Source organism: Scyliorhinus canicula, chromosome 3 (genome assembly GCF_902713615.1).
Source record: "Scyliorhinus canicula chromosome 3, sScyCan1.1, whole genome shotgun sequence".
NCBI classification, from domain to species: Eukaryota; Metazoa; Chordata; class Chondrichthyes; order Carcharhiniformes; family Scyliorhinidae; genus Scyliorhinus; species Scyliorhinus canicula.
This window is the reverse complement of record NC_052148.1, coordinates 199,534,375-199,560,058: the sequence shown is the minus strand read 5'-3', so window position 1 is coordinate 199,560,058 and position 25,684 is coordinate 199,534,375. Positions and strand designations below refer to the sequence as shown.

At 44.6% G+C, this 25,684-nt stretch overlaps 1 protein-coding gene across 1 annotated transcript in view; it reads left to right on the top strand.

Moving 5' to 3' along the window:
- Positions 1–25,684, top strand: part of lrba (LPS responsive beige-like anchor protein) — a 981,767-nt gene that overhangs the window by 266,641 nt on the left and 689,442 nt on the right. The window contains 2 exon segments of the mRNA XM_038791976.1: positions 13,761–13,839; positions 14,222–14,355. Coding sequence (XP_038647904.1) covers positions 13,761–13,839; positions 14,222–14,355 — 213 coding nt within the window.

Genomic DNA, 25,684 nt, shown 5'->3' with positions numbered 1-25,684 from the left:
ACCTCTGGGGCCTCGTCGAGAACCTCCTCCACCAGCTTCGTGAATATCTTCATGACGTAATTCATGGCACATGTTCCTTCAGCTCTCTCTGGCAGGCCCACATGTGCAGATTTTGCTGCTGAGATTGAGTCTCTCACTGCTCCACACTCGCCCGCAGCATCTTGCAAGCGTCCCCCAGGATGCCCTGTGGGCAGCATGGTAGGACAGTGGTTAGCACAGTTGCTTCACAGCGCCAGGGTCCCAGGTTCGATTCCTGGCTTGGGTCGCTGTCTGTGTGGAGTCTGCACGTTATCCCTGTGTCTGCGTGGGTTTCCTCCGGGTGCTCCGGTTTCCTCCCACAGTCCAAAGATCTGTAGGTTCGGTGGATTGGCCATGATAAATTGCCCTTAGTGTCCAAAAAGGTTAGGTGGTGTTACTCGGTTACGTGTTAGAGTGAGGGTGTCGCTTAAGGAGGGTGCTCTTTCCCAGAGCCGTTGCAGACTTGATGGGCCGGATGGCCGCCTCCTGCACTGTAAATTCTATGAAGTTCTATGATCGGCATGTCCGCTTCCGGGGCAATAGTTCGGTCGCTCTTGGCGGACACCACCTTCTCCAGCTCTTGGATCGTTATCCCTTGTGTCTCCAAGCGCTTCTCCTACGGATCCAATGTCTCGCAAAGAGGTGCAACTACCCCATAATCACCTTCGACCAGTCCCCCTGCATCTCCTTCCTTTGTTAATAAAATTCCTCCTTGATGAAACTCATCAACTGATCCATTGGCAGCTTCGCCATCGACGACAGCCCTCCCCTATCCTCCACCGCACCCCCTGCTATCTTATCAGCCTCTTCTGTACCACAAGTCCCCTCCACCTCATGAGCCAGGGCTCTCAGCATCTTTTACCAGGTCTGATATCTCATTGACATCCCAAGCCGGGAGGGAGCTGATCAACTTCCGCTCTCCTCGCAGCTTTCCACCAAAGACCTCTGAAAATCGGGTAAAAAGCTCCAAAACCGGACACCACGGCGCGCAGTGGTTTGCACTGCTGCTCACGGCACTGAGGACCCAGGTTTGAACCTGCATCTCGGGTCACTGTCCGTGTGCAGTTTGCACATTCTCCCCGTGTCTGCACAACACAAAAGATGCACAAGGTAGGTGGATTGGCCTTGCTAAATTGCCCCTTAATTGGAAAAGAAAATAATTGGGTACTTTTAAGTTTATTTTTTAAAAAAAGCTCCAAAACTCACATCTCCAGGCAGGAGCTATCTTGTGTGCGACCGATCACAGCACGGTCACCACTGGAAGTCGTCAACAGTGACAATCTAGGTTCGCATTGCGGCTGTTTGATGACTACAACTTTCAGCTGTATTTGCAATTCTTCAGGTAACGAAGCAGCTATTGCCTCCATACATCAAGATCCCAGTAACTTCAGACATGTGTTGATGAGTGCCAAGTAACATTGATGCCAAGCAATGGCCATCTCCAACAAAGGAGAGCCTAACTACTTTCACATGACAACCAATAGCATTTTTATCACTGAGTTTAATTTAATACTTTTATACGCCTCAATTAACCAGCCTCAATTAACCAGAATGTGAACAATCACAAATGTCCTGGCGATGAGACAAATTTAGGATCTGGGTAGTCTGTGACTCTACACCTGATTGCTCAAACCTCTCCCCTGTCTATAAGGCACAACAACAAAGTGCATGTAGCCCTGTTTCACAGCGCCAGGGTTCCAGGTTCGGTTCCCGGCTTGGGTCACTGTGCGGAGTCTACACGTTCTCCCTGTGTCTGCGTGGGTTTCCTCTGGGTGCTCCAGTTTCCTCCCACAAGTCCTGAAAGATGTGCTGTTAGGTAATTTGGACATTCTGAATTCTCCCTCCATGTACCCGAACAGGTGCCGGAATGTGACGACTCAGGGCTTTTCACTGTAACGTCTTGCAGTGTTAATGTAAGCCTACTTGTGAGAATAAAGATTATTATTATTATATTATGTGGTGCGTTCATCTCCTAAAACATCCCTAAGTGCTTCAGCAAAGAGTAATTCAACAAAAATTGACACTGGTCCAAAGAAGGCGGCTTAAGGTGCTCCGGAGAGTGAATGCCTCCACCTTGTGTGCGAGGTGGGGCTGATGCAGCTGAAGGTGGTATACAGAGCACACCTCACGAGGGTGAGGATGAGCCGATTCTTTGAAGGAGTTGAAGATGTGTGGCCCCGCTAATCACGTTCATATGTTTGGGTTCTGTCCAAAGCTAGAGGATTACTGGAAAGAGGTTTTTAGAGTAATTTCTAAAGTGGTGCTTGTGAAAGTGGACCCGGGCCCCCGGGAGGCCATATTTGGGGTGTTGTACCGGCCAGGGTCGGAAACGGGTGCGGAGGCAGATGTTATAGCCTTTGCCTCGTTGATCGCCCCAAGACTGATCCTGATGGGTTGGAGAGCAGCCTCTCCACCCTGTGCCCTGGCGTGGCGGGAGGGGGGGGGGGGGGGGGGGGGGGGGGGGGGATCGGATCTGATCTGTTGGAATTCATGACTCTTGAGAAGGTTAAGTTTGAACTGAGGGGAAGGACAGAGGGGTTCTACAATTCATGGGCATTATTCATTATGCACTTTCAAGAACTGGATAACATCGAACATTAGTTGGGGGAGTGGGTTGGGGGCTGTGGGGGGGGAGCGTTGGGTGTTAATGGGGGCTATGGGGGATTCCTGATTCCTTTTTGTCAGTTGTTTATGTGAACATGTGGGTGAATGTCTTGGGTTTAGTGGGAGGATGGGATCATTGTTATTGATATGGGGATTGACATACTTGTTACTGATTGTTGTTCATTGGTGGGTGCAGATTTGGGAGAAAATGCAAAAAAGGAGGAGACTGGAGGAAAGAGAAGTGGTGAGGTTTGCCAAAGAAAACCCAGAGCTTTGGAGCTCGAGGCCGAGGCGCGGTAAACAATGGGGTAAAGGAAGTAATTTGCAAAAGAGACCATGTGAACCAAGGCAAAGTTTTCAGGAGGATGCACGACGAAAAGAGGGAATCAAGCTAGAAGAGGAGTGAGGGATTTTAACATGAGGGTGAGAATTTTTAAATTGTGGTGTTGTGCACCAGCAGTCATTGTAGGCCAGAAAGTGCTCAGGTGATGTCTGAATAGGACTTGGTGTGAGCAACGATATGGGTAGCAGAGTTTTGGATGAGCTGAAGTTCAAGGTGAACTGAAGGAGGGAGACCGGCCAAGAAAGCATTGGAAGCATTCTAGCATTGATCTGGTATTGCTGTTTCTTTGTTATTGCTGGACCAAAATCATGGAGATGGTGGGATCAACTTCACCGCATGGACTGTAGTACTTCAAGGAGCCCCACCACCGCCATCTTCGGGCTGCCAGAGTTGGGCAAAAATGCAGGCCCTGATATCACATGCTGAGAATAAATTTAACAGGAAACCACAATCTTAAAGCACACAGGTGCCATTGAGCTTACTGCACCGATATGACTATCTGAAAGAGGTCTCCAATTTCATATTCAGGTGCAAATCACTCAAAACCAACTCTGCTTGTTGGGGCATGTTGCTCGTATGCCTGATACCAGCTCCCGAAGCATCTGTTCTACTGGAACTTGGTTGAGGAAGAAGACTTCCCAGAGGACAGTTAAAATGCTTTAGGGAAATCCTCAGAGCATACCTGAAGAGATCAAACATCCTTGCTAAATCTTGGGAGTTTATCACTTGTGACTGACCTAAATGGCGAAGGTTCATTCAGAAAATAACAACTCATCGAGAGATTTTGTTGGGAGCACACACAACTGAAGTTGAGGCATCAGATTAAACATACAAGCCTCCAAATACCTTATGACCTTTAAAACATGTCACAGAGCCTGCTGATTGTGCTTTGGATTTATCAGCTATCTTAAAACCAATGAACTCATGTAGGAACATGTCATCCGTGATACCGAGGGACTGCCTAAGTAGTCATACAACACTTTTTCACCACAATTTTGAAAATTATTAATTTTTAAATACATCTCCAGATGTCTTTTGAAAATTCCTATGGTATGAGAAACCACCACCGTTTCAAGTTGTGTGTTACAAATCACCATAACTATCTAAAATCATTTTCTAAATTTCTACAATAGGTCTTTTGTCAATTATTTGAAATTTGATTTGTTTACTGATGATTTTATGTTCCCAGGTTCTATTCTGAAGTCCCTCAAAATCGGCTTTTCTCTTGTCAATCTGTTTTTCCTCATACTCAAGTTCTTCTCTGTCATCATCTTAAAGTGTATTATATTCTGGTCACTATTACCTAAATGTTCCCCAACTTTTACTTCTCATATCTCCATTACTGTAGGGAATCCTCCTTTATAGAGCTTTTGTATACATTGAGTTAGAACGGACCCCTGCACAGATAGTAGGATGTTCCCTTGATATCAGGATAACTGAAATCCCCCATGATTATTATTTTATGTTTTTCTTTATTCTCTATTAATCTGCATCAGGATAACTGAAATCCCCCATGATTATTATTTTATGTTTTTCCCTATTCTCTATCAATCGGCATATTTCTTCTTTCCACCACTAGGTGGCCTGTAGACTACACCTATTATTGTGATGTTTTATTATTTTCTGTCAATGTCCATATGGATTCTGTTTTGTCTTGCTGATTGCTGCAGCCCTTTTTTCTAATGCCATTATGTGAATCCCTACTAAAAACAGCAACTTGCCTCCCTGATTTCACCTTCCTTTTTCTAAATATGTTATACTCTGCATTGTGTGAATCCCAGTCCTGATTTTTCTGTTGTCAAGTCTCAGTAATCTCTACTGCGTCTGTTTAGTCCCAATGCATGATTGCTTCCAATATTTTATTACGGAAACTGATTTGCTGAACAGATATCCTAACTAATTTTAATAGAAATTCCTCTTACTTTGTTTATCCATTTTTAAAGACTATTTTCTATAACTACTCCCTTGCAATGTCCTCCTTTATTTTATTCATTCCATGTTCCTCTTTCCTGCTTTGTTTACATTTAGGCTGCCTATGTTTCTTTTTGATCCCTGGCCTTTGCTTCCCTGGTCTCCCGGAGACGGATATTATTAGCATGGAGGGAATCAAACCCTCCGAAGTCGGACACCTGGCTATTGGACATGGCTAGCTTTCTCTGTTTGGAAAACATCAAGTTCGCCTTGAGAGGGTTCACCCGGAGGTTGGAGGGGGGGGGGGGGGGGGGGGGGGGGTGGGGGAGGCGGGGGGATTTGAGTAGGGGGTAAATAAGGGTGGGATCTGTACGAGAGGTAAATGGCTTTTGCACTATGTTTATGGTTTCATGTATATTGTTTATTTCGTTGTTGTCACTATACCAAATATACCTCAATAAAATGTTTATTTAAAAATTTTTAAAAAAAACAGTGCCCCCGAATTCTGGACTCGCCCACAAGAGGAAATACCCTTTCCACATCTGCCTTGTCAAGGCCGTTCAGGATCTTTTATACTTTAATCAAGTGACCCGTTACTCTTCTAAACTCCAATGGAAACCAGTCCAGCCTGTCCAACCTTTCCGCATCAGACAGCCTGCTCATTCGAGTTATCAATCTAGTCAACCTCCTTTGAACCGCCTGCAGCACATTTATATCCTCCCTTAAATAAGGAAACCAAATCTGCACACCGTGTTAAAGGTGCGGTCTCACCAATGCCATATACAGCGGAAGCATAATATCCGTATATGTTCAGTTCCTCTGTAATGTAGGATAGCATTCCATTAGGTGCCTTAATTACTTGATGTACCTTGCGCCTCATACACTGGAACACCTAGATCCCTCTGCACCTCTTAATTCTTCAGTCAATCTCTGTTGAAGTAATACTCTGATTTTTAAAATTCTTGCTAAAGTGAGAAACTTCACATTTTCCCACCTTTTGCTCCACCTGCTGGATTTTTTCCCACTCCTCAAACTATCTCATAGAATCATAGAATCGAACCTGGGGCAATTATTCATGGCCAATCCACCTTATCTGCACATCTTTTGGACTGTGGGAGGAAAGACACGGGGAGAATGTGCAAACTCCGCAAAGTCACCCAAGGTCGGAATCAAACCAGGTCCCTGGTGCTGTGAGACCACAGTGCAAACCACTGTGCCACTGTGCTGCCCCTAATCTATTTGCAGACTCCTTATGTCTTCACAACATCCCTCCCTATCTACCTTTGTGTTGTCTACAAATGTAGCTACCGTGCCTTCACTCCTCTCATCTACGTGAATTGTACATTTGAGGCCGCAACACAGGCGTCTCTATGGGGCGCCCTACCAATCAGACAAAGACCAATTTAAGCATACTTTATTTTCTGTTGGCCAATCTTTGATCTATGCTAATATGTTAGCCCCACATCTTTACTTCTCGCAATAATCTTTGATGTGCAACCTTCTGAAAACCCAGTACAGAATGTCCACATGTTCCCCTTTATCCACTCCTTCAAAGAACTTCAATAAATTGGTGAAACACAATTTCCCTTTCGCAGAACCATGCTGACTCTTCCTGATCACCTTGAGATTTCCTAAATAGCCATTTAAAACCTTTTCATTTGCACACCTTCCTCATGATAGATGTCAAGCTAGCTGCTTGTTTTCTACCTCCCTTCCTTCTTGAATAGCAAGGTTATATTTGCTACTTTCCAGTCTAATAGAACTAGTCCAGAATCGAGGGAATTTTGAAAAATTAACACCAATGCAGATACAATCTCATTAGCAACCTCTTAAGATTTTAGAAGGAAGTCCATGTGGGCCGGAGACTTGTCAACCCGCAACTCCGTCAGCTTGCTCAGTACTGTTTCCCTAGTGATTGTAATTTCACCAAGTTTCCCTGTATTCTATCTCCTGATTTACAACTATTACTGGAATTGTTTTGTATCTTCTATAGTGAAGACCAGCAAAATATTTGTTCATTTCAAATGCTATTTCCTCATTGTCACAGAAGGGTAGCAGTAGAAGGGTGTTTTTCTGAATGGAAGATTGTGATTAGTGGTGTTCCACAAGGATCTGTGCTTGGGTCTCTTGTTTGTTGTGTACATAAATGATTTGGGGGAACATGTAGCCGGTCTGATTAGTAAGTTCGCGGATGACACCAAGGTTGGTGGAGTGGCAGATAGTGTTGAGAATTGTCAGAAGATACAGCAGGACATAGACAGGTTGGAGACTTGGGCAGAGAAATGGCAAATGGAGTTTAATCCGGACAAATGTGAGGTAATGCATTTTGGAGGTCTAACATAGAGGGGAAATATACTGTAAATGGAAAATCTCTGAGGAATATAGAAAGTCAGAGAGATCTGAGAGTGCATGTTCACAGATCTTTGAAGGTGGCAACACAAGTTGACAAGGTAGTCAAGAAAGCATACAGAATGCTTTTCTTCATTGGACGGGGTATTGAGTATAAAAACTGGTAAGTCATGCTTCAGTTGTATAGAACCGTGGCATGGTCGTATTTGAAATATTGCGCACAATTCTGGTCGCCACACTACCAGAAGGTTGTGGAGGCTTTGGAGAGGGTGCAGAGGAGGTTTGTCAGGATGCTGCCTGGTCTGGAGGGTGTTAGCTATGTGGAGAGGTTGAATAGACTTGGGCTGTTTTCATTAGAAAGGTGGAGGTTGAGGGGTGACCTGATAAGAGGTCTACAAGATTATGAGGGGCATGGACAGAGTGGATGAGCAGGCACTCTTTCCCAGAGTGGAGGGTTCAGTCACCAGGGGGCATAGGTTTAAGGTCTGAGGAGCAAAGTTTAGAGGAGATGTGCGAGGCAGGCTTTTTTACGCAGAGGGTGGTGAGTGCCTGGAACGCGTTGCCAGGAGAGGTTGTGGAAGCAGATACATTAACGGCGTTCAAAAGACATCATGACAAACATATGGGTTGGATGGGTATAGAGGGATACGGCACATGAAAGTGCAGAGGGTTTAGGCAAAGGTTGGTATCATGACCGGTAACAGGCTTGGAGGGCTGTATTTTTCTTTGTACTATGAGCGCCTCATTCTCACTCTCTCGAAGACCAACACTCACTTTCCTTTTCTATTTTTTAAATACCAGTAGAAACTCTTGCTACCTCTTTTTATATTTCTAGCTAGCTTCCTCTAGTACTGCAGATTTGTTCTCCTGATTTACCTTTTAGACTTTCTCTGTCTTTTATTTATATTCTGACCAATCATCTGACTTGCTACTCACATTTATATGCTTTTTCCTTGAGCTTAATGCTGTCCCTCTGTTCTTTAGTTAACCATGGAAGGTGAATCCTCCATTTAGAATTTTTCATTATGGTCAGAATAAACCTATTCTGAATTATCCCCATAAATGTCTGCTGCTGCTTCTCTTGCCTAGTATCCCAATTCACTTCAGCCAACTCGGCTTTTGGCTGGGATTCTCTGAGCCTCCGCACCAATTGCGCTTGGCGCCTGGGCGGAGAATCGGGTCCAATGCCTTCCCGCGATTCACCGGCAACCGGAAAATCGCCGGCAGTCACACATGCGAGGTCGATGCGGCACCGGTCGGGGGCCGTTGAAAGAGGCCCCTGTGGCGATTCTCCGCGGCCGAGTTCCCGGCAGTGTGTTCGCGTATGGTTCCACCCAGCGGGAGCTCAGAGTCGCGGCTACGGTGGCCGTCCTGGTAAATAGTATAATCTGCAGTCATGGCTTTTATCATGTTCGCTGAATCAAGTGTTATGGCTTTTTGCAGAAATCTACTCAAGTTTCTTTTTACACTGGTAGGTTTTCATTTCATCTTACACAATTTTAGTAATGTGCTCTATCATCTGTGCTTTTGAACTTATCAAAATATTTTAGTTGCTAGAGCAGTATCTTTGAGCCACAATATTGTGTCCAGCTTTAATCTATTAGTTTAAACACAAATCTAATGATATATTTCACTCAAAAATGTATTGCATGCAGCACTGCACGTGGTTCTGAATTCTTAAGGCTTTCATGCAAAAATTATTGAATTTTTTTTTAAAAACCAGGACGCTTACCCATAAAAATACCCTGAATACCTTTGTAACAGGTTTTAATTGGATCGTGATGTAGTTTCAGCAAAAACATGCTGCCTCTCGACTGGTTAAGATTGATAATGGTCACTTCAATTTTGTTAGCAATATTATTTGTACATGCCACTGCCAGTGATGATAAAGCATATTAATTTCCAAAACACTGGCTTTATAAGAATTTTAAAGATTAAACAATTTGTAGACAAATCTTCTGGACAGATTATTGTACAAATTGCCATGGTGTCTCATTTCCATCTATGAAAGTATTGGGAGTCAACCAAGCATGAAAACATCTAAGTTTTGTTTTGAGCCAGGTGCCATGAAGTCAGTTTTGCTCATAAAGACACGAACTTCTGTACAACTCATTTTTCTTTTTGAAAAATATTTTATTGGAGATTTTCAAATATAGAACAGAAACGGGCAAACAATAATGATTAACCATGCACAATTGACAATTGCCCCTATTCCCCCATACCACCCCTTCTGTTTACACATAGCACCCCCAACCCAAACAAAACATTAACCTCCCCCCCCCCCCCCCCCCCCCCCGCTCCCCCACTAAAGTAGTACTGTCCCTTCAAGAAATCAATGAATAGCCTCCACTTAATGGAGAACCTCTTCTCCACCCCTCTTATGCCGGACATTTTTTTCTAGGTGGAGGAACTCGGCCAAGTCACTCACCCATGCACCTGCTTTTGGCGGCTCCGAGTTCCACCAGCACAGCAAGATCCGTCTCCAGGCTTTTAGGGAGGCAAAGACTACCACATCAGCCTTTCTCCCCACGTACACTCCCAGATACTCCGACACTCCAAATATTGCCACCACCTGCTCCGCGGCACCTCTACTTGCAATATCTTCGAAATAACGTCCGCACTCTTTCCAGGACCCCTCCCAGACATGGCCAAAACATATGGACATTGTTTGCCTCCTTCCACATCACCCACACCTATCCTCCACCCCGGAAAAAAAATCATCTTAGAACCCCATAATATGAGCCCGATACACCATCTTAAACTGTATGAAACACGAGTATTGCACATGATGAAGAGGAGTTTATCCTCTGCAGCGCCTTACTCCACACCCCGGCTTGTATTGTCCCTCCCAACTCCTCAGACTTGCACCAGACCTCCTCCACTTTAGCGCCTCATCTCTATCGGCTTTCCCTCATCTATCTCATCCTCAGACAGAAGCTTGTCCTATCGTGCAGAGGTGGCAGCTGCGGGAGCAAACCCAGCTCCTTCCTCACAAAGTCCCTCACCTGCACTTATGTGAACCCGTTCCCTTTTGGCAGCAAATACGCCTCCTCAAGCTCCTCCAATTCTACAAACATACCCCCACCCCCAAAACCTTGCATCCAGCACCACCAGAACAGTCTTGTGGTTGCCACAAATTGGCACCCACAAGGACATGCCTTCCATCCTGCAGTGCTGCCACCATTGATTCCACACCCTCAACACTGATACCACCACCAGGCCAGCAAGAATGGAAGGGGTGACAACAGTAGTGCTCCCAGACTGGTCCCATTACATGAAACGTCCATCCTTCCCCACACCGACATCGCCTCCACTGCCCACGCCCAATCATAGCTATGTTCGCCACCCAATAATAATTCTGCAGATTCGGCAGCCTGGGGAATTTTAACCATTCACCCGAATCCCTGTATCATCATATTCACCCTGCTTAAAACAAAGTTTTGAGCATGAAAATTGGGATATTCTGACTCCAATCTCCCACACACCTCCCTCCCTCCCAGGTTTGTACCAGCAAACACCCCTGTCAGCGGGTAACAAGGACCAAACAATTCTGCTACACGCAGGAGCCACAAAATGTGCGACCACTCACTCCATGGCCGCCATCGGAAGTCCTCACAACTCAATTTTACTTAAATTTAGTAAACTTTTACAACTAAACCTTTACGTTTGGGTTGCTTCAGAGGGGGTGTGCAGTTAGGGAGCCTGGCAGCAAACGTGGAGAAGGTGCGGGGTTGGGGGAAAGAGTTGGAAGCTTTGTGTGTAAAGATGGAAGCAGGCTCTTGCAAGGGGTCAAGGTTGCAGATGCTGGCCATGGCGCTGCTCCTGTTTGCCCCAAGGAAATATTCGGGGAGTCTGGTGGTGGTGGCCACATTAAAGATGAAGCAATTTTGGCAGCATTTTAGGCTAGGGGTGGGGTCAACATTGATGCCCATCCGAGGGAATCATGGGTGTGAGCCAGCGAGGCTGTATGCTAAGTTTTGGGGATGGGAGGAGTGAAGGGTGATGGAATTGAAGGACTTATTTCTAGATGGGTGGTTTGCGAGTTTGGAGGTGTTGGGGGAGAAGTTTGGAATCCCGCAGGGTGAGGTTTTTAAGGTATATACAGGTGAGGGATTTTGGGAAGAATGTTTTCCCAACTTTTCCGGTGGCACTGCCCTCCTTGATGTTAGAGGGGTGTTGACAGCATGGTATCACTGGTTAGCACAGTTGCATCCTGGCTTGGATCACACTCTGCGGAGTCTGCAAGTTCTCCCCGTGTCTGCGTGGGTTTCCTCTGGGTGCTCTGGTTTCCTCCCACAGTCCAAAGATCTGCAGGTTAAATCGATTAGCCATGCAGAATTGCCCCTTTGAGTCCAAAACGATTAGGTGGGCTCACTGGGTTGCGGGGATAGAGTGGAGGCTTGGGCTTGGGTGGGGTGCTCTTTCTAAGGACCGGTGCAGACACGATGGGCCGAATGGCCTCCTATGATGGGGTTGGAGGGAATGGGGGGTCATCTTGCCGATCTACTGGAGAATTTTGGAGGAGGATCTGGTGTCACTGGAGCGGCATTAAGGACAAGTTGCAGGAGGAGCTGGGGGTGGCGCTTGTTGAGGAATTGCTGCGGAGGCTAAATGCCTCAACCTTGTCGTCTGCAAGGTTCGGATGATGCAGCTAAAGGTGGTAGGTTGAGCACACCTGATGAAGTTAAGGATGAGCCAGTTTGAGGGGTGGAGGACATTTGTGAACGGTATGGGCGGGGCCCAGCCAAGCACGTACATATGTTCTGCTCCTGCCCAAAGTTGGGGAAATTTTGGAGGTCATCCTTCAGCACCAAGATTGATCTTGCACATGGATTTGGTGCTCAGTCCCCTGGGGGCCATATTTGCGTGTTGGACTTGCTGGAGTTGCAGGAGGGAGCGACGGCAGATTTATTTTTAGCCTTCACCTCAGTGATTGGTCGCAGATGGGTCCTGTTGGGTTTGAGGTCAGCTTCCCCACCCTGTGCCTCAGTATGACTGGGGGATCTGTTGGAGTTTCTGTATTTGGAGAATGTCAAATTTATTTTGAGTGTGACCAGTGAGGGTTCCACAGGGAAGGGTTTGCTTGAATTACATTTTAAAGAGCTGGTTACTGTGAGCTGTTAAGTGGGAGGTGGGGGGGGGGGGGGGGGGGGGGGGGGGGCGAAGTGGGGTTTTTGTTCTAGGTTATTCGGGGGTGGAGTGGGATGGTATTGGGGTTTGTGCTGTGTTTGTTTTATTATGTATTTAAAAGGTTAAAACATTAAAGACTTAAATAAAAATATTCTTACAAAAAACTTTTTATTTCTGGGTACCTTTTACCACATGTGGTTCACTGCTTTATATTTAGACATTTCTGTGATGCTGCTCACGGGAGTCACTTGAAGCTCCCAGTGTCCCCAGATATTGAGATCTATTATTTTTCTTTTTGGAATGCTTTGATGGATTATGGACATTAACCATAAAGTAATGAAGATTTAGCAATAAATATTACAAATCTGCAGATAGTATTGTTCAATAGAAATCACTGATTAGTCACAGGTTTGGTTGCATTGACACTGCAGATACTCATTTTAGTAGAACACAATTCAGGCAAATCTGCATCACATTTTAGTCTCAAGGTTTTTATGCAACAGTCCCAATACTTTGACTTCCTTGCTGATGATGGGGACTTACAAAATGAGCAATGCCGGACTCAGAACACAACTTCATGCAACTTTTCCTTTGCCGTTGGAGTTGCTAGTTACTGATTGTGCATGCTACATACTGACCTGTCGATGGCTCCCCTCTTCATCCAATGTTGTTGGTGTTTCCATGCACTTGCACACTTTTTTTTGGCTTGGTGTTTAATCAACGAAATACAAGTAAAATGCTATGAGCATACAGGTATTGAGATCATGTGCCCAGTGACTTTGTTTTTTACAGAAGCAAAATGAATGAAAATCGCTTACTGTCACAAGTAGGCTTCTAATGAAGTTACTGTGAAAAGCCCTGAGTCGCCACATTCCGGTGCCTGTTTGGAGAGGCTGGTATGGTGGGCATGCTGAAAATCTGAAATAAAACCATAAATGCTGGAAATACGTAGCAGAGCAGTGGCATCTATGAAGAGTGAAGCAAAGTTAACATTCCAGTTTGATGACCTTGCTTCAGAATAGACTGTTTTAGTTGTCAAAAATACAGTTAACCACCTCTAATTTTTCAATTAGCCATATAGGTGATGCATTGAACAACACTGCTCTAAGATGGCACAAAACATAATAGCAATATTTTTATTTTGTTGCGTTACTGCTTGGCCCTTTGTTTGTCAGGTCTTAGTGCCTCGCTTTGCTTTCCATACCCAAATTGGAAATCCTTTTTGAAAATTGTCCCTCACTGTTTCTTCTAAAACATTAAAGATCCCATTTGGTTTTCAAGAGAAGTATTGCCAAAAATATTTGATGCACAAATGGCTCGTTGTGAACAGTGAGATCTAATATACCGCTTTTGTTGAAGTGTTGGAATTATTTTGTCACTAAATTTGCTGATTGAATTCTCTTAGGCAGTGGAACTTCAAACTCAAAGCTGCCATCTGTTCAAACTGTTTCCCCAATGCCAGAGGACTCTGCTGCAAATATGAGGTAATAACTCTTTTATTAACTTTTGATCAGAATCTTTTCAATTTCAAATCTTTGCTTCACTTTTTCTATTGGTAGTTTCAAATTGAATTTTGCACAGTTTGTTCTTATGAAACAAATTCGGAGTTTGTTTGCTGAGGCTCAGTTGCTACAGTATAAAATTAGATATTTATAAATATAATAAATGTTAGATGTAATGGAATGTGTTTCTGCTGCATTTAGTACAACCTGGTGGAGATTTGGTATTGAAAGAACTATGTGAATATTTCCATTGCCAAATCCAATCTTCAATAAAATAATTTATTTGGGCTTAACTTCATATCTTAGAATTTATCAATCTTCCATTGCAGAATTTTAATTATGACTATTTTTGCAACCTGTTTAGTATTACAGCAAGGCTTGAACGTGCACTGGAGAAGACTGCACCCCTCCTGAGGGAGATTTTTGTGGATTTTGCACCTTTTCTTTCACGTACTCTTCTGGGCAGTCACGGGCAAGAATTGCTCATTGAGGGTACAAGTAAGTCTCCAAGTTGAATTTAAGACATACTGGCAGGTTTTGTTTGATTATTCTTGAAGAAAAGAAGAATCTCTCTGGCGCCCTCTCTCTCTGGTGCCCTCTCTCTCTGGTGCCCTCTCTCTCTCTCTGGCACCCTCTCTCTCTCTGGTGCCCTCTCTCTCTCTCTGGCACCCTCTCTCTCTCTGGCGCCCTCTCTCTCTCCCTGGCGCCCTCTCTCTCTCTCCCTGGCGCCCTCTCTCTCTCCCTGGCGCCCTCTCTCTCTCCCTGGCGCCCTCTCTCTCTCCCTGGCGCCCTCTCTCTCTCCCTGGCGCCCTCTCTCTCTCCCCTGGCGCCCTCTCTCTCTCCCTGGCGCCCTCTCTCTCTCCCTGGCGCCCTCTCTCTCTTCCCTGGCGCCCTCTCTCTCTCTCCCCTGGCGCCCTCTCTCTCTCTCCCTGGCGCCCTCTCTCTCTCTCCCTGGCGCCCCCTCTCTTTCTCTGGCGCCCTCTCTCTCTCTCTCTCCCTGGCGCCCTCTCTCCCCTGGCGCCCTCTCTCTCCCCCTGGCGCCCCCTCTCTCTCTCCCTGGCGCCCCCTCTCTCTCTCCCTGGCGCCCCCTCTCTTTCTCCCTGGCGCCCCCTCTCTTTCTCCCTGGCGCCCCCTCTCTCTCCCTGGCGCCCCCTCTCTCTCCCTGGCGCCCCTCTCTCTCCCTGGCGCCCCCTCTCTCTCTCCCTGGCGCCCCCTCTCTCTCCCTGGCGCCCCCCTCTCTCTCCCTGTTGCCCCCTCTCTCTCTCCTGGGCCCCCTCTCTCTCCCTGTTGCCCCCTCTCTCTCCCTGGTGCCCCCTCTCTCTCCCTGTTGCCCCCTCTCTCTCTCTCTCCTGGCCCCCTCCCCCTCCCCCCCTCTCTCTCCCTGGTGCCCTCTCTCTGGCGCCCCCTCTCTCTCTCCCTGGCGCCCTCCTCTCTCTCCCTGGCGCCCCTCTCTCTCTCTCTCTCCTCTCTCTCTCTCTCTCTCTCTCTCTCTCTCTCTCTCTCTCTCTCTCTCTCTCTCTCTCTCTCTCTCTCTCTCTCTCTCTCTCTCTCTCTGGCGCTCTCTCTCTCTGGCGCTCTCTCTCTCTGGCGCTCTCTCTCTCTGGCGCTCTCTCTCTCTCTCTCTCTCCTCTCTCTCTCTCTCTCTCTCTCTCTGGCGCCCTCTCTCTCTCTCTCTCTCTCTGGCGCCCTCTCTCTCTCTCTCTCTCTCTGGCGCCCTCTCTCTCTCTCTGGCGCCCTCTCTCTCTCCATCCATACCCTTAACAAACCAATATTCCTTTCTGTTCGCACCTGGTAGCAATGTGGTTTTGAGTAGCCTGTTCTGGAATTTCTAAAATATAAGTCGAGTACTGACTTTTAAGATGTGAGCTTTGTTAATGAGGTTTTTGGTGACTTCTGATCAGCAAACAAAACGTGAGCTCATTTTTGTACAGCTGAGGTCTTCTATTGGGGAATGACATACTTTACCCACGACTGATACCCAATATCAGCATCAAGCATTCCAATGTCAGTCATAATTCAGGCCACATGGAGAGTCAAGCTCAGTGGGAACATTCTATGTGATGGGCTATAAACAAATAAAGTGGCAGAGGGATGGAAAATAGAACTCTGCTGGCATGGAAAGCAGGACTGATTAAATAGAAAAAGAGATGCAAAGCAAAATGGGACGAATGACGAAAGGGTGGTTCTGGAGGAAAACCAAATGTTAACAGAAAAACGCATGAGCATCTGCTGTGTTGCTATATTTACTCGCTATAAAGGTGGCAGTCAATAAGGTTGCTCTTCCTTTGTCTAGATATTGATATTATATTGCTTTCAGAGTCGTCAGGTATCAAATTATACCACCACAAGGTTCAATCGGATATTGATCAAAGACCCAACAACCAGTTAGTTGGTTCAAGTTCAATAATACTTTATTTACACACAAGATTAACTTATACATGCAACATAAACACTGTGAACTAAACTACACCTAACACCTATGACAACCTGTACTTAACTTCAGGCACCCGGCTTGGGTCAGAGGAACAGTGGCCTTTATTCAAATCTGGGTCTGGAGAGGTAACTGAGGTTCAGCTAGGCTCATCCGTCTGGTAGCGAGCATTGATCTCGGACTTGCTTCTGGTCGTGGTGCTGCAGTTGGAGATAGACATTGCCGGAGTGCCAGGTCCAAAAGAGATCGAACACATGGTAGTGTCTCTCTTTATACTTTGGGGGGGGGGGTCCTTGTCGCACTCTTTTGAGCGGTCCTTAGGTTTGGACCCAATCAATTGGGCAGTTCTCGATCACTGCCTTCGATCTCAGCCAATAAAGGGGCGGGTGCTTTGATGGTTGGTCGTGTCCTAAGAGTTTGTTGACCTTGCTGTTTATGCTTCCTGAGTAAAGAGAGTGGCGCCGACTGAGTCTGGAATTGTATCGGTTACCTGAGTATCAGTCCTTTGTCTTACGGAGATGAGTCATTAAAATGCTAATCGGTTGGGGGTTTCGATGCTGTCTGGATTCTCTGCTCACGAATATACATGCAGGCTCTGCATGTTTCCCTTTAGGCTTTGTGAACGTCCATGTTTCTTGTAAGTGGCCATCCCAGATGGCTACAGCTGTTAGGGGCAAAAATTGGGATCAATGCTTATGGCATGAAATTATTGAAATTAGTATGTCTAATAGATTATGAGGTGCCTAGTCGAAACATGAGACACTTTCATGATATACTGTTGTGCTTCATTGGAATAGTTTAGGGAAGACAGAGGTTAGATAATCTTTATTATTTTCACAAGTAGGCTTACATTCACACTGCACTGAAGTTACTGTCAAAATCCTCTAGTCGCCACATTCCGGCGTCTGTTCAGGTACACTGAGGGAGAATTCAGAATGTCCAATTCACCTAACAGCCTGTCTTTCAGGACTTGTGGGAGGAAACCGGAGCAGCCGGTGGAAACCCAGGCTGACATTGGGAGAACATGCATACTCAGCACAAACAGTCACCCAGGCTGAGAATCGAACCTAGGTCCCTGCACTGTGAAGCAACTGTGCTACCGTAGATGGGAGTGGATGGAGAAATGGCAAGTGACCAGAAATTCAAGGTCACACCTGCAGACTCGATGGCAATGATGAGCAAAGGGACTACCCAATCGGTGTTCAGTGTTCAGTGTTCCCATTATACCTTTTTATTCAATTTTCACAATTTTTGAAGATGTCGAATCCTGAAGGGTTTTCCAAAATTTATAGCATGTGATCATTTGGTCTATAGTATCTGTATTGGTGGTAGCTTTTCAACTGGAGTTTCTATTTGCAAACCTGTTTTTCTGTACCTTAACTATGCAGATTTTTAAATAATATTCTCTTTCAATGTACAGTTGTAAAATGTAATTATGGGTAATTTTAATCTGCATATTGATTGTGGAAATCAAATTAGCCGCAATACCGTAGAGGAAGAATTCCTGGCGTGTGTACGGGATGTTTTTATGGATCAATATGTTGAGGAACCGACTAGAGAGCAGGCCATCTTTGACCAGGTGTACTGTGCAATGAGAACAGAATAATTGACAGTCTAGCTGTGCGAGACCCCTTGGGGATAGCCAACCATAATATGATAGAATTTTCATCAAGTTGGAGAGTGAAGCAGTGGACTCTGAGACTAGGGTCCTGAATCTTAATAAAGGAAACTACAATGATATGAGGCATGAGTTGGCTTTGAGCAATTGGGGAACTTGTTTAAAGAGATGACATTGGATAGTTAATGGCAAACATTCAAGGAATGCATGGGGGAACTGCAACAATTGTTTGTTTGTCTTTGGCACAAAAGTAAAATGGGAAAGGTGGCCAATCTATGACGTACAAGGGAAATTAACGGTAGTATTTAATCCAAGGAAGAAGCGTACAAAATGGCCATGAAAATCAACAGGTTTGAGGATTGGCAGCAGTTTAGAATTCAGAAAAGAATGAGCAAGTGTCTGATTAAGAAGGGGAAAATATAGTATGAGATTAAGCTTGCAGGGAACATAAGAACTGACTGTAAATGTTTATGTAGGTATGTGAAGAGAAAATGTTCGGTGAAGACAAAGGTCTTACAGTCAGAAAAAGGGGAATGTATAATAGGACACAAAGAAATGGCTGATCAACTATATATGTACTTTGGTTCCATCTTCACAAATGAGGAAACAAATCAGATTCCAGAAATGTTGGGGAACGCAGGGTTTAGTGAGAAGGAGGAACTGAAGAAGATCAATGTTAGTAGAGAAATGGTGTTGAGGAATTCTTGGGATTGAAGGCTGATAAATCCCCAACGCCTGATAATCTACACCCCAGAGTACTTAAGGAAGTGGTTCTAGAAACTGTGGATACGTTGGTGGTTATCTTCCAGGATTCTATACACTCTGGAACAGTCCCTGCAGATTGGAGGGTAACTAATGTAACTCCATTATTTAAAAAGGGAGGTAGAGAGAAAGCATGGAATTATAGACCAGTAAGCCTGACGTCGGTAGTGGGGGAAATTCTGGAATCCATTATCAAAGATTTTATAGCTGAGGACTGAGAAAACAGTGGCAGGATTGGACAGAGTCAGCATGGATTTATGAAGGGGAAATCATGCTTGACAAATCAACTGGAATTGTTCGAGGATGTACCTAGTAGAATTGACAATTCCATGCTTTCTCTCTACCTCCCTTTTTAAATAATGGAGTTACATTAGTTACCCTCCAATCTGCAGGGACTGTTCCAGAGTGCCTAGTAGAGTTGACAAGAGGGAGTCAGTGGATGTGGTATGTTTGGACTTTCAGAGGACTTGATAAAGTCCCACGGAAGACATTAGCGTGTAAAAGTAAAACTCATGGGATTACGGGTAGCATATTGAGATGGATAGAAAATTGGTTGGCAGATTGGAAACAAAATAAGAATGAACAGATCTTTTACAAATTGGCAGGCAGTGACTAGTGGGGCACCATAGGTAGGCAGCACAGTAGCATAGTGGTTAGCACAATTGCTTCACAGCTCCAGGGTCCCAGGTTCGATTCTAGGTTGAGTCACTGTCTGTGCGGAGTCTGCATTTTCTACTCGTGTGTGCATGGGGTTTCCTCCCACAATCCAAAGATGTGCAGGTTAGGTGGACTAGCCATGCTAAATTGCCCTTAGTATCCAAAGTTGCCCTTAGTGTTGGGTGGGGTTACTGGGTTATGGGGATAGGGTGGAGGCGTGGGCTTGGGTAGGGTGCACTTTCCAAGAGCCGGTGCAGACTCGATGGGCCGAATGGCCTCCTGCACTGTAATTTCTATGGAATCTATGATTGGAGCTAAGACCCCAGCAATTCACAATATATATTTAATGATTTAAATGAGGGAACAAAATGTTTTATCTCCAAATTTGTAATTGACACCAAGTTGGGTGGGAGGGTGAATTGTGAGGAGGATGCAGAGATTCTTCAGTGAGATTTGGGCAAGTTGAGTGAGTGGGCAAATGAATGGCAGGTGCTTTATATAGCTTTGTACATATGTCTTCGCACCTCCCACGTAGCTAGGTACATTCTCCACACACCCACACTATTTATTATCACATGCCTATATCAACATTTTTTTAATAAAAGGCGGGATGTCATAATATACACCAGTATATCATGGTGCAGACACACACTGATGGACACACACAGGGACCAATCAACATGTACAAACACCGCAGCCAATCACCAGTTAGAATACACACACTATAAAGGCAGAAGGCACCACGGTTCCCGCTCATTCTGGGTGCTGCCTCTGAGTGTAACAGGAACTCATCCAGTCCAGCACAGACTTACAACACGTGCTGACAGAATCAACTGGTTCGGACAAGGCTTAGGTCTTTAGTTTAAGTTAGCATCAATTAGACCCACAGTCATCATGTGTTAGTTAGTTAGAAGTAGTTAATAAAATTGAGTTGAACCTTCATCAGTGTTGGAAGTGTCTGTTCATCTCTCAAGTCTACACTAGCCAATACTTCATCATTTAAAAGAAATTAGACTAATACAGTGACAGTTATTTTTAAATGGTATTTGCACACATAATTTGGCAGGTTAGAAATGTTCCTGATGGCCTAATGGATCACCTATAGTGTTAAACTGAGTAGGGAGAGCTGGAACACTCCAGATTTGATCACCAATCTGTGCTGAATTAAATGATCTCACGTGGTGCAGTGGTTAGCACTGGGACTACGGCGCTGAGGACCTGTGTTTGAATCCCGGCCCTGGGTCACAGTCCGTGTGGAGTTTACACATTCTCCTCGTGTCTGCGTGGATTTCACCCCCACAACCCAAAGATGTCAAGTTAGGTGGATTGGCCACACTAAATTGCCCCTTAATTGGGGGAGGGAAAAAATGATCTCAACAAGAATGGTTGCAGATAAACTGAAATAAACCCAATTTGGGCTGGGGGAGCAAAACTTGAACCAGGGACTTGCTCCAGATTGGAAATATCTGGAAGTTTAGGTGACTGATTTTGGGAATGCCTATAATGCTCTCCACAGTCAAATAGCTTGCTTACCTTCACTGTTTACGTTCACAAAACAAAATGGCCATTTCGATGAGTTGCAGGCAGGACAAGTGACTGGACCCATAGAGGGGTGACCCAGGATTTCGTGGACGTTTTAGAAGAAGGGGCAAGTAAACTGAGGAAAATACGCTGTGACATGATGGCACTACTCTGTACACAGCTGGGCTATTTGCAATGTTACTAGATAGCATAATATTTAATTTGCTAGTACGCATGACCTTTACACAAAAAAATAGCAAATTTGAAAAAATAATGTATTTTTCTGTTGTCCATTGTTTTCTGTGGCTTTGTGCTAAAATGTTAGATAAATTGATTTTTTTTAAATTGCTAGTGAAATACCCCCCTTTTAAGAAAGCAATGGAGTGTTCATTTTATTTTGATAGCATTATTAAATAATTAGTTAATTTATTGACAGACAGCAGACCTTGTGATGGCTTTTAACATGTTTCTTGCTTGATCGCTGTGTAAAAGGAAGTGAATAGGAAACAAAATGAAGTTAAGATTTGTCATTTCAATATTCATAAAACCCCATTGTAATCCCATGAAACCCATAAAGGAGCTAGTGCCTTTTTAAAACCACTTTTGGTTCTGCTGGGTTTACAGAGGGAGGGGTCAAGGGTCATAGTACTAATAAGAGTGTTTGGGATGTCTGCTGCCACAAAACAAAATGGAAACTTGATTGATAGCTAGAGGGCTGAAGGAAGAGAGTAACAGAGAAAGCAAAGGTCATAGAGCCATTTCCCCTCTTTGCATATATAATAACCTGCATGGTATGTGTAGCAAAATGTAGATATTGTGGATCAATATGACATATGCTGTACACATTTGGAGCAGTAATAAGACACGCAAACACATCTTAGTAACATTTTGAAATTGAGGAATTGCAGACAAAGTGAACAATATGAGTGTAGGTAATAGATAAAAATGGGTGTTAATACTGTGCTCAATCTTCCTACAATAGAAATATAAATAATGTGGTGAAAACCTCCAGCAATTTAATTGGCTTCTCTAATTGCTTTTAAGAAAATTCAATCAATTATTTAATTTGAAATTTGAATTCTTGGAATTTTTTTTAAAGTACATATTCATCCTGAATAATAAAATGGTACTGACTGAATCACAGTTTGGTTGGATGTTTTATTGCCCAAAAGATTTATAATCTGTTATTAAAAAAAAATAAACATGTACCTTTCACTTATATTCTCAAGACGTCCTCTTTCGGAATATACAAATAATCAAACCTAATATGTGTCATTTGAACTGTACTTGTACTGGTTATGACTCCATGGTCAATTCTGGGATAATTTCTTATTCAAATTTACGATGGCTTGCAGTATTTTAGTGCAGGTATTTTATTGCATGGCTTTCTCCAACAATTAATTAATTGCTCTAAACAAATCAAAGAAATACATGGCACAGAAAGTGGCCATTTGGCCATCATGCCTATGGCAGTGATGAAAGAGCTCTGCAAGCTTATCCCACTTTCCAATTCTTGGTCTGTGGTCCTCTAGCTTAGCACTCCAAGAGCATATCGAAGTACTTGAATGTAATGAGGGGTTCTGCCTCTACCACCCTTTCAGGCAGAGAGTTCCAACTGATAACCATCTGTTGGGTGAAAATGTTTCTCCTCAACTCTTCTCTAATTCTTCTACTAATTATTTTGAATCTGTGCTCCTTAATTATTGACCCCACCCCCCCCCCCCCCCCCCCCCCCCCCCCCCCCCCCCCCCCCCCCCCCCCCCCCCCCCCCCCCCCGCCATGTGTATTAGGTTATCATATCCCCTCACAATCTTATACACCTCAATTAGATTTCTGCTTGGCTCCTTCTGCTCCAGAGAAAACAGTCCACAGAATGCCTGAATCACAGAATTTTTACAAATTAGCAATTCATTTTGTACCATTTTCCATCCCCCCCAGCCCCCTGTTCTCCTTGTAACCCTCCACGTTCTTGCTCGTCAACTAATAGTCTAATTTATTTTTGAATGTCTTGGTTGAACGAGCGTCCTCCACACTCTAAGGCAGTGCATTCCAGATCTTAGCCACTCGTGTGAAATTCATTTTGTTGTATCTCGTCTTTTGCCAAACACTTGCATTGGTGTCCTCTTGTTTTCAATCCTTTCTTGAATGGGAGCAATTAGTACCTCCATCAACCTCCTCTCAGTGTTCTCTTCAAGGAATGATGTGGAGATGCCGGCGTTGGACTGGGGTGAGCACAGTAAGACGTCTTACAACACCAGGTTAAAGTCCAACATGTTTGTTTCAAACACTAGTTTTCGGGGCACTGCTTCTTCCTCATTCACCTGAGGAAGGAGCAGTGCTCCGAAACTAGCGTTTCAAACGAACATGTTGGACTTTAACCTGGTGCTGTAAGACTTCTTACTATGCTCTTCAAGGAAAGCAGTCCTAATCTCCAAACCCCACCCCGGCTCAGCCTACTCCCCACACCTTTGCACGTTTTTCCCTTTCAGATACCCCAGTCTATCCAACTTTTCATTATAGATAAAATTCTTCATTCCTGGCAACATCCTCCAATATGTATCACAGAAATATATAGTGCACAATAGTCTCTTCGGCCTATAGAGTCTGCGCTGCCACATGAAAGGCACCTTATCTGCCAATCCTCATCCCATTTGTGAGCACTTGCCCCATAGCCTTGAATGTTAAGATGTACCAAGTGTTCATCCAGGTACATTTTAAAGGATATGAGGCAACTCGCCTCTATCACCCTCCCAGGCATTGCGTTCCAGACCATAACCACCCTCTGGGTAAAAACACTTTTTCTCAAATCCCCCCGGACCTCCCGTCCCTTGAACTTGTGACCCCTCGTAACCGACCCTTCAACTACAAGGGAAAGCTGTACCCTATCTACACTGTCCATGCCCTCATAATCTTGTACACTTCGATTAGGCCGCCCCTCAGTCTTCTCCGCTCTAGTGAAAACAACCCCAGTCTATCCAACCTCTCTTCATAACTTAAATGTTCCATCCCAGTCAACATCCTGGTGAAATGCCTCTGCACCCACTCCAGGGCAATCACATCCTTCCTATGATGTGGTGGCCAGAATGCACAGTGCTCCAGCTGTGGCCTCACCAATGTTCTATATAACTCCAACATGACTTCCTTTTGTAATCTGTGCCACGATTTATACAGGCAAGTGTACCATATGCCTTTTTCACCACCCTATTAATCTGCCCTTCTGCCTTCAGCGATCTACTTACAAACACACCAAGGTCTCTTTGTTCCTCAGAGCTTTCCAGTGTGGTGCCATTCATTGAATATTTCCTTGTTAAACTGCTCCTTCCAAAGTGTATCACCGTACACTTTTCAGAATTAAATTCCATCTGCTACTTTCTGCCCATTTCACCATCCCGTCTAAATCTTCCTGTAACCCAAGACTCAGCCTCACTGTTAATCACCCGGCCTATCTTTATGACATCCACAAACTTATTGATCCTACCCTCCGCATAGTCATCCGAGTAATTTATATAAATGATGAATAATAGGGGACCCAGCACAGATCCCTGTGGTGTGCCACTGGACACTGGCTTCCAGTCACTAAAGTAACCGTCTGCCATCACCCTCTGTTTCCTACAGCTCAGCCAGGTTTGAATCCACCATATCAAGTTCCCCTGTATCCCATGTGCATTTGCCTTCTTTATATGTCCCCCATGTGGGACCTTGTCAAATGCTTTGCTGAAATCCATGTAAACTACATTAACTGCACTACCATCATCCTCACGCTTAGACATGTGCTCAAAAAATTGAATCAAAATGACCTCTCTCTGACAAAGCCATGCTGACTGTTCTGATCAAATCTTGCCTCTCCAAGTGGAGATAGATTCTCACCTTTCCGAATTTTATCCATTAGTTTCCTCACCACTGACATGAGACTCATTGGTCCGTTGTTCCCTGGCTTATCCCTACAGCCTATCTTAAATAGTGGGACCACATTTGTGGTTCTCCAGTCCTCTGGCACCTCTCCTGTGGCCAGAGAAGAATTAAAAATTTGGATCAGGGCCCCTGCAACCTCCTCCCTTGCCTCTCACAGCAACCTGGGACACAATTCGTCACAACCTGGATATTTCTCCACTTTTAAGGCTACCCTGTATCCTGCCTGTTGCAATCATGTCCTATTTGTAATGTGATCAGAAATGAAACACAGTACTTCAGCTGTGGCCTAACTAATGTTTTATACAGTTCAAGCATTTACCCGCTGGCTACTAGAGACAAGTATCCCATATGCTTCCTCAACCACCTTATCTACCTGTCCTGCTACCTTCAGTGATCTGTGGATATGCACTCCAAGGTCCCCCTCCACACTTCTCCTTATCGTCTCAATTATTATGTATTCCCTTTGCCTCATTTGCTGTCCTCAAATACATTATTTCTCATTGAATTGAATTTGCCATTTTTCTGCTGTTTGACCAAACCATTCCTGAAACCTAGAGCTTTCTTTCTCACTGTCAACCACACACTCCATTTTTGGAAGGAAGCTATTACTTCAAGGCTGAGAAGCCCGATTTATTGCACCGACACTTGTTGAACTGATGAAAGAACATTATCACCACACATTATAATGACCTAATACCAGAAGAAAATGAAATATACCAGGCTAGTTTATTCAGTGACTCCAACAATTGAGTTATTTATGATCATTTACTAGGATGGCACGGGGAACAGCGATCACTCCGCTGAAGAACTTTTGTCACTAGGATGGTAATGGCAGCAGAAAAAAATAATACCATGTATCTCAGAACTGTATGACGCAATGTCAAAGCTTGATATACAGCCGCTTAAAATACAGATTTGTTTGTTGT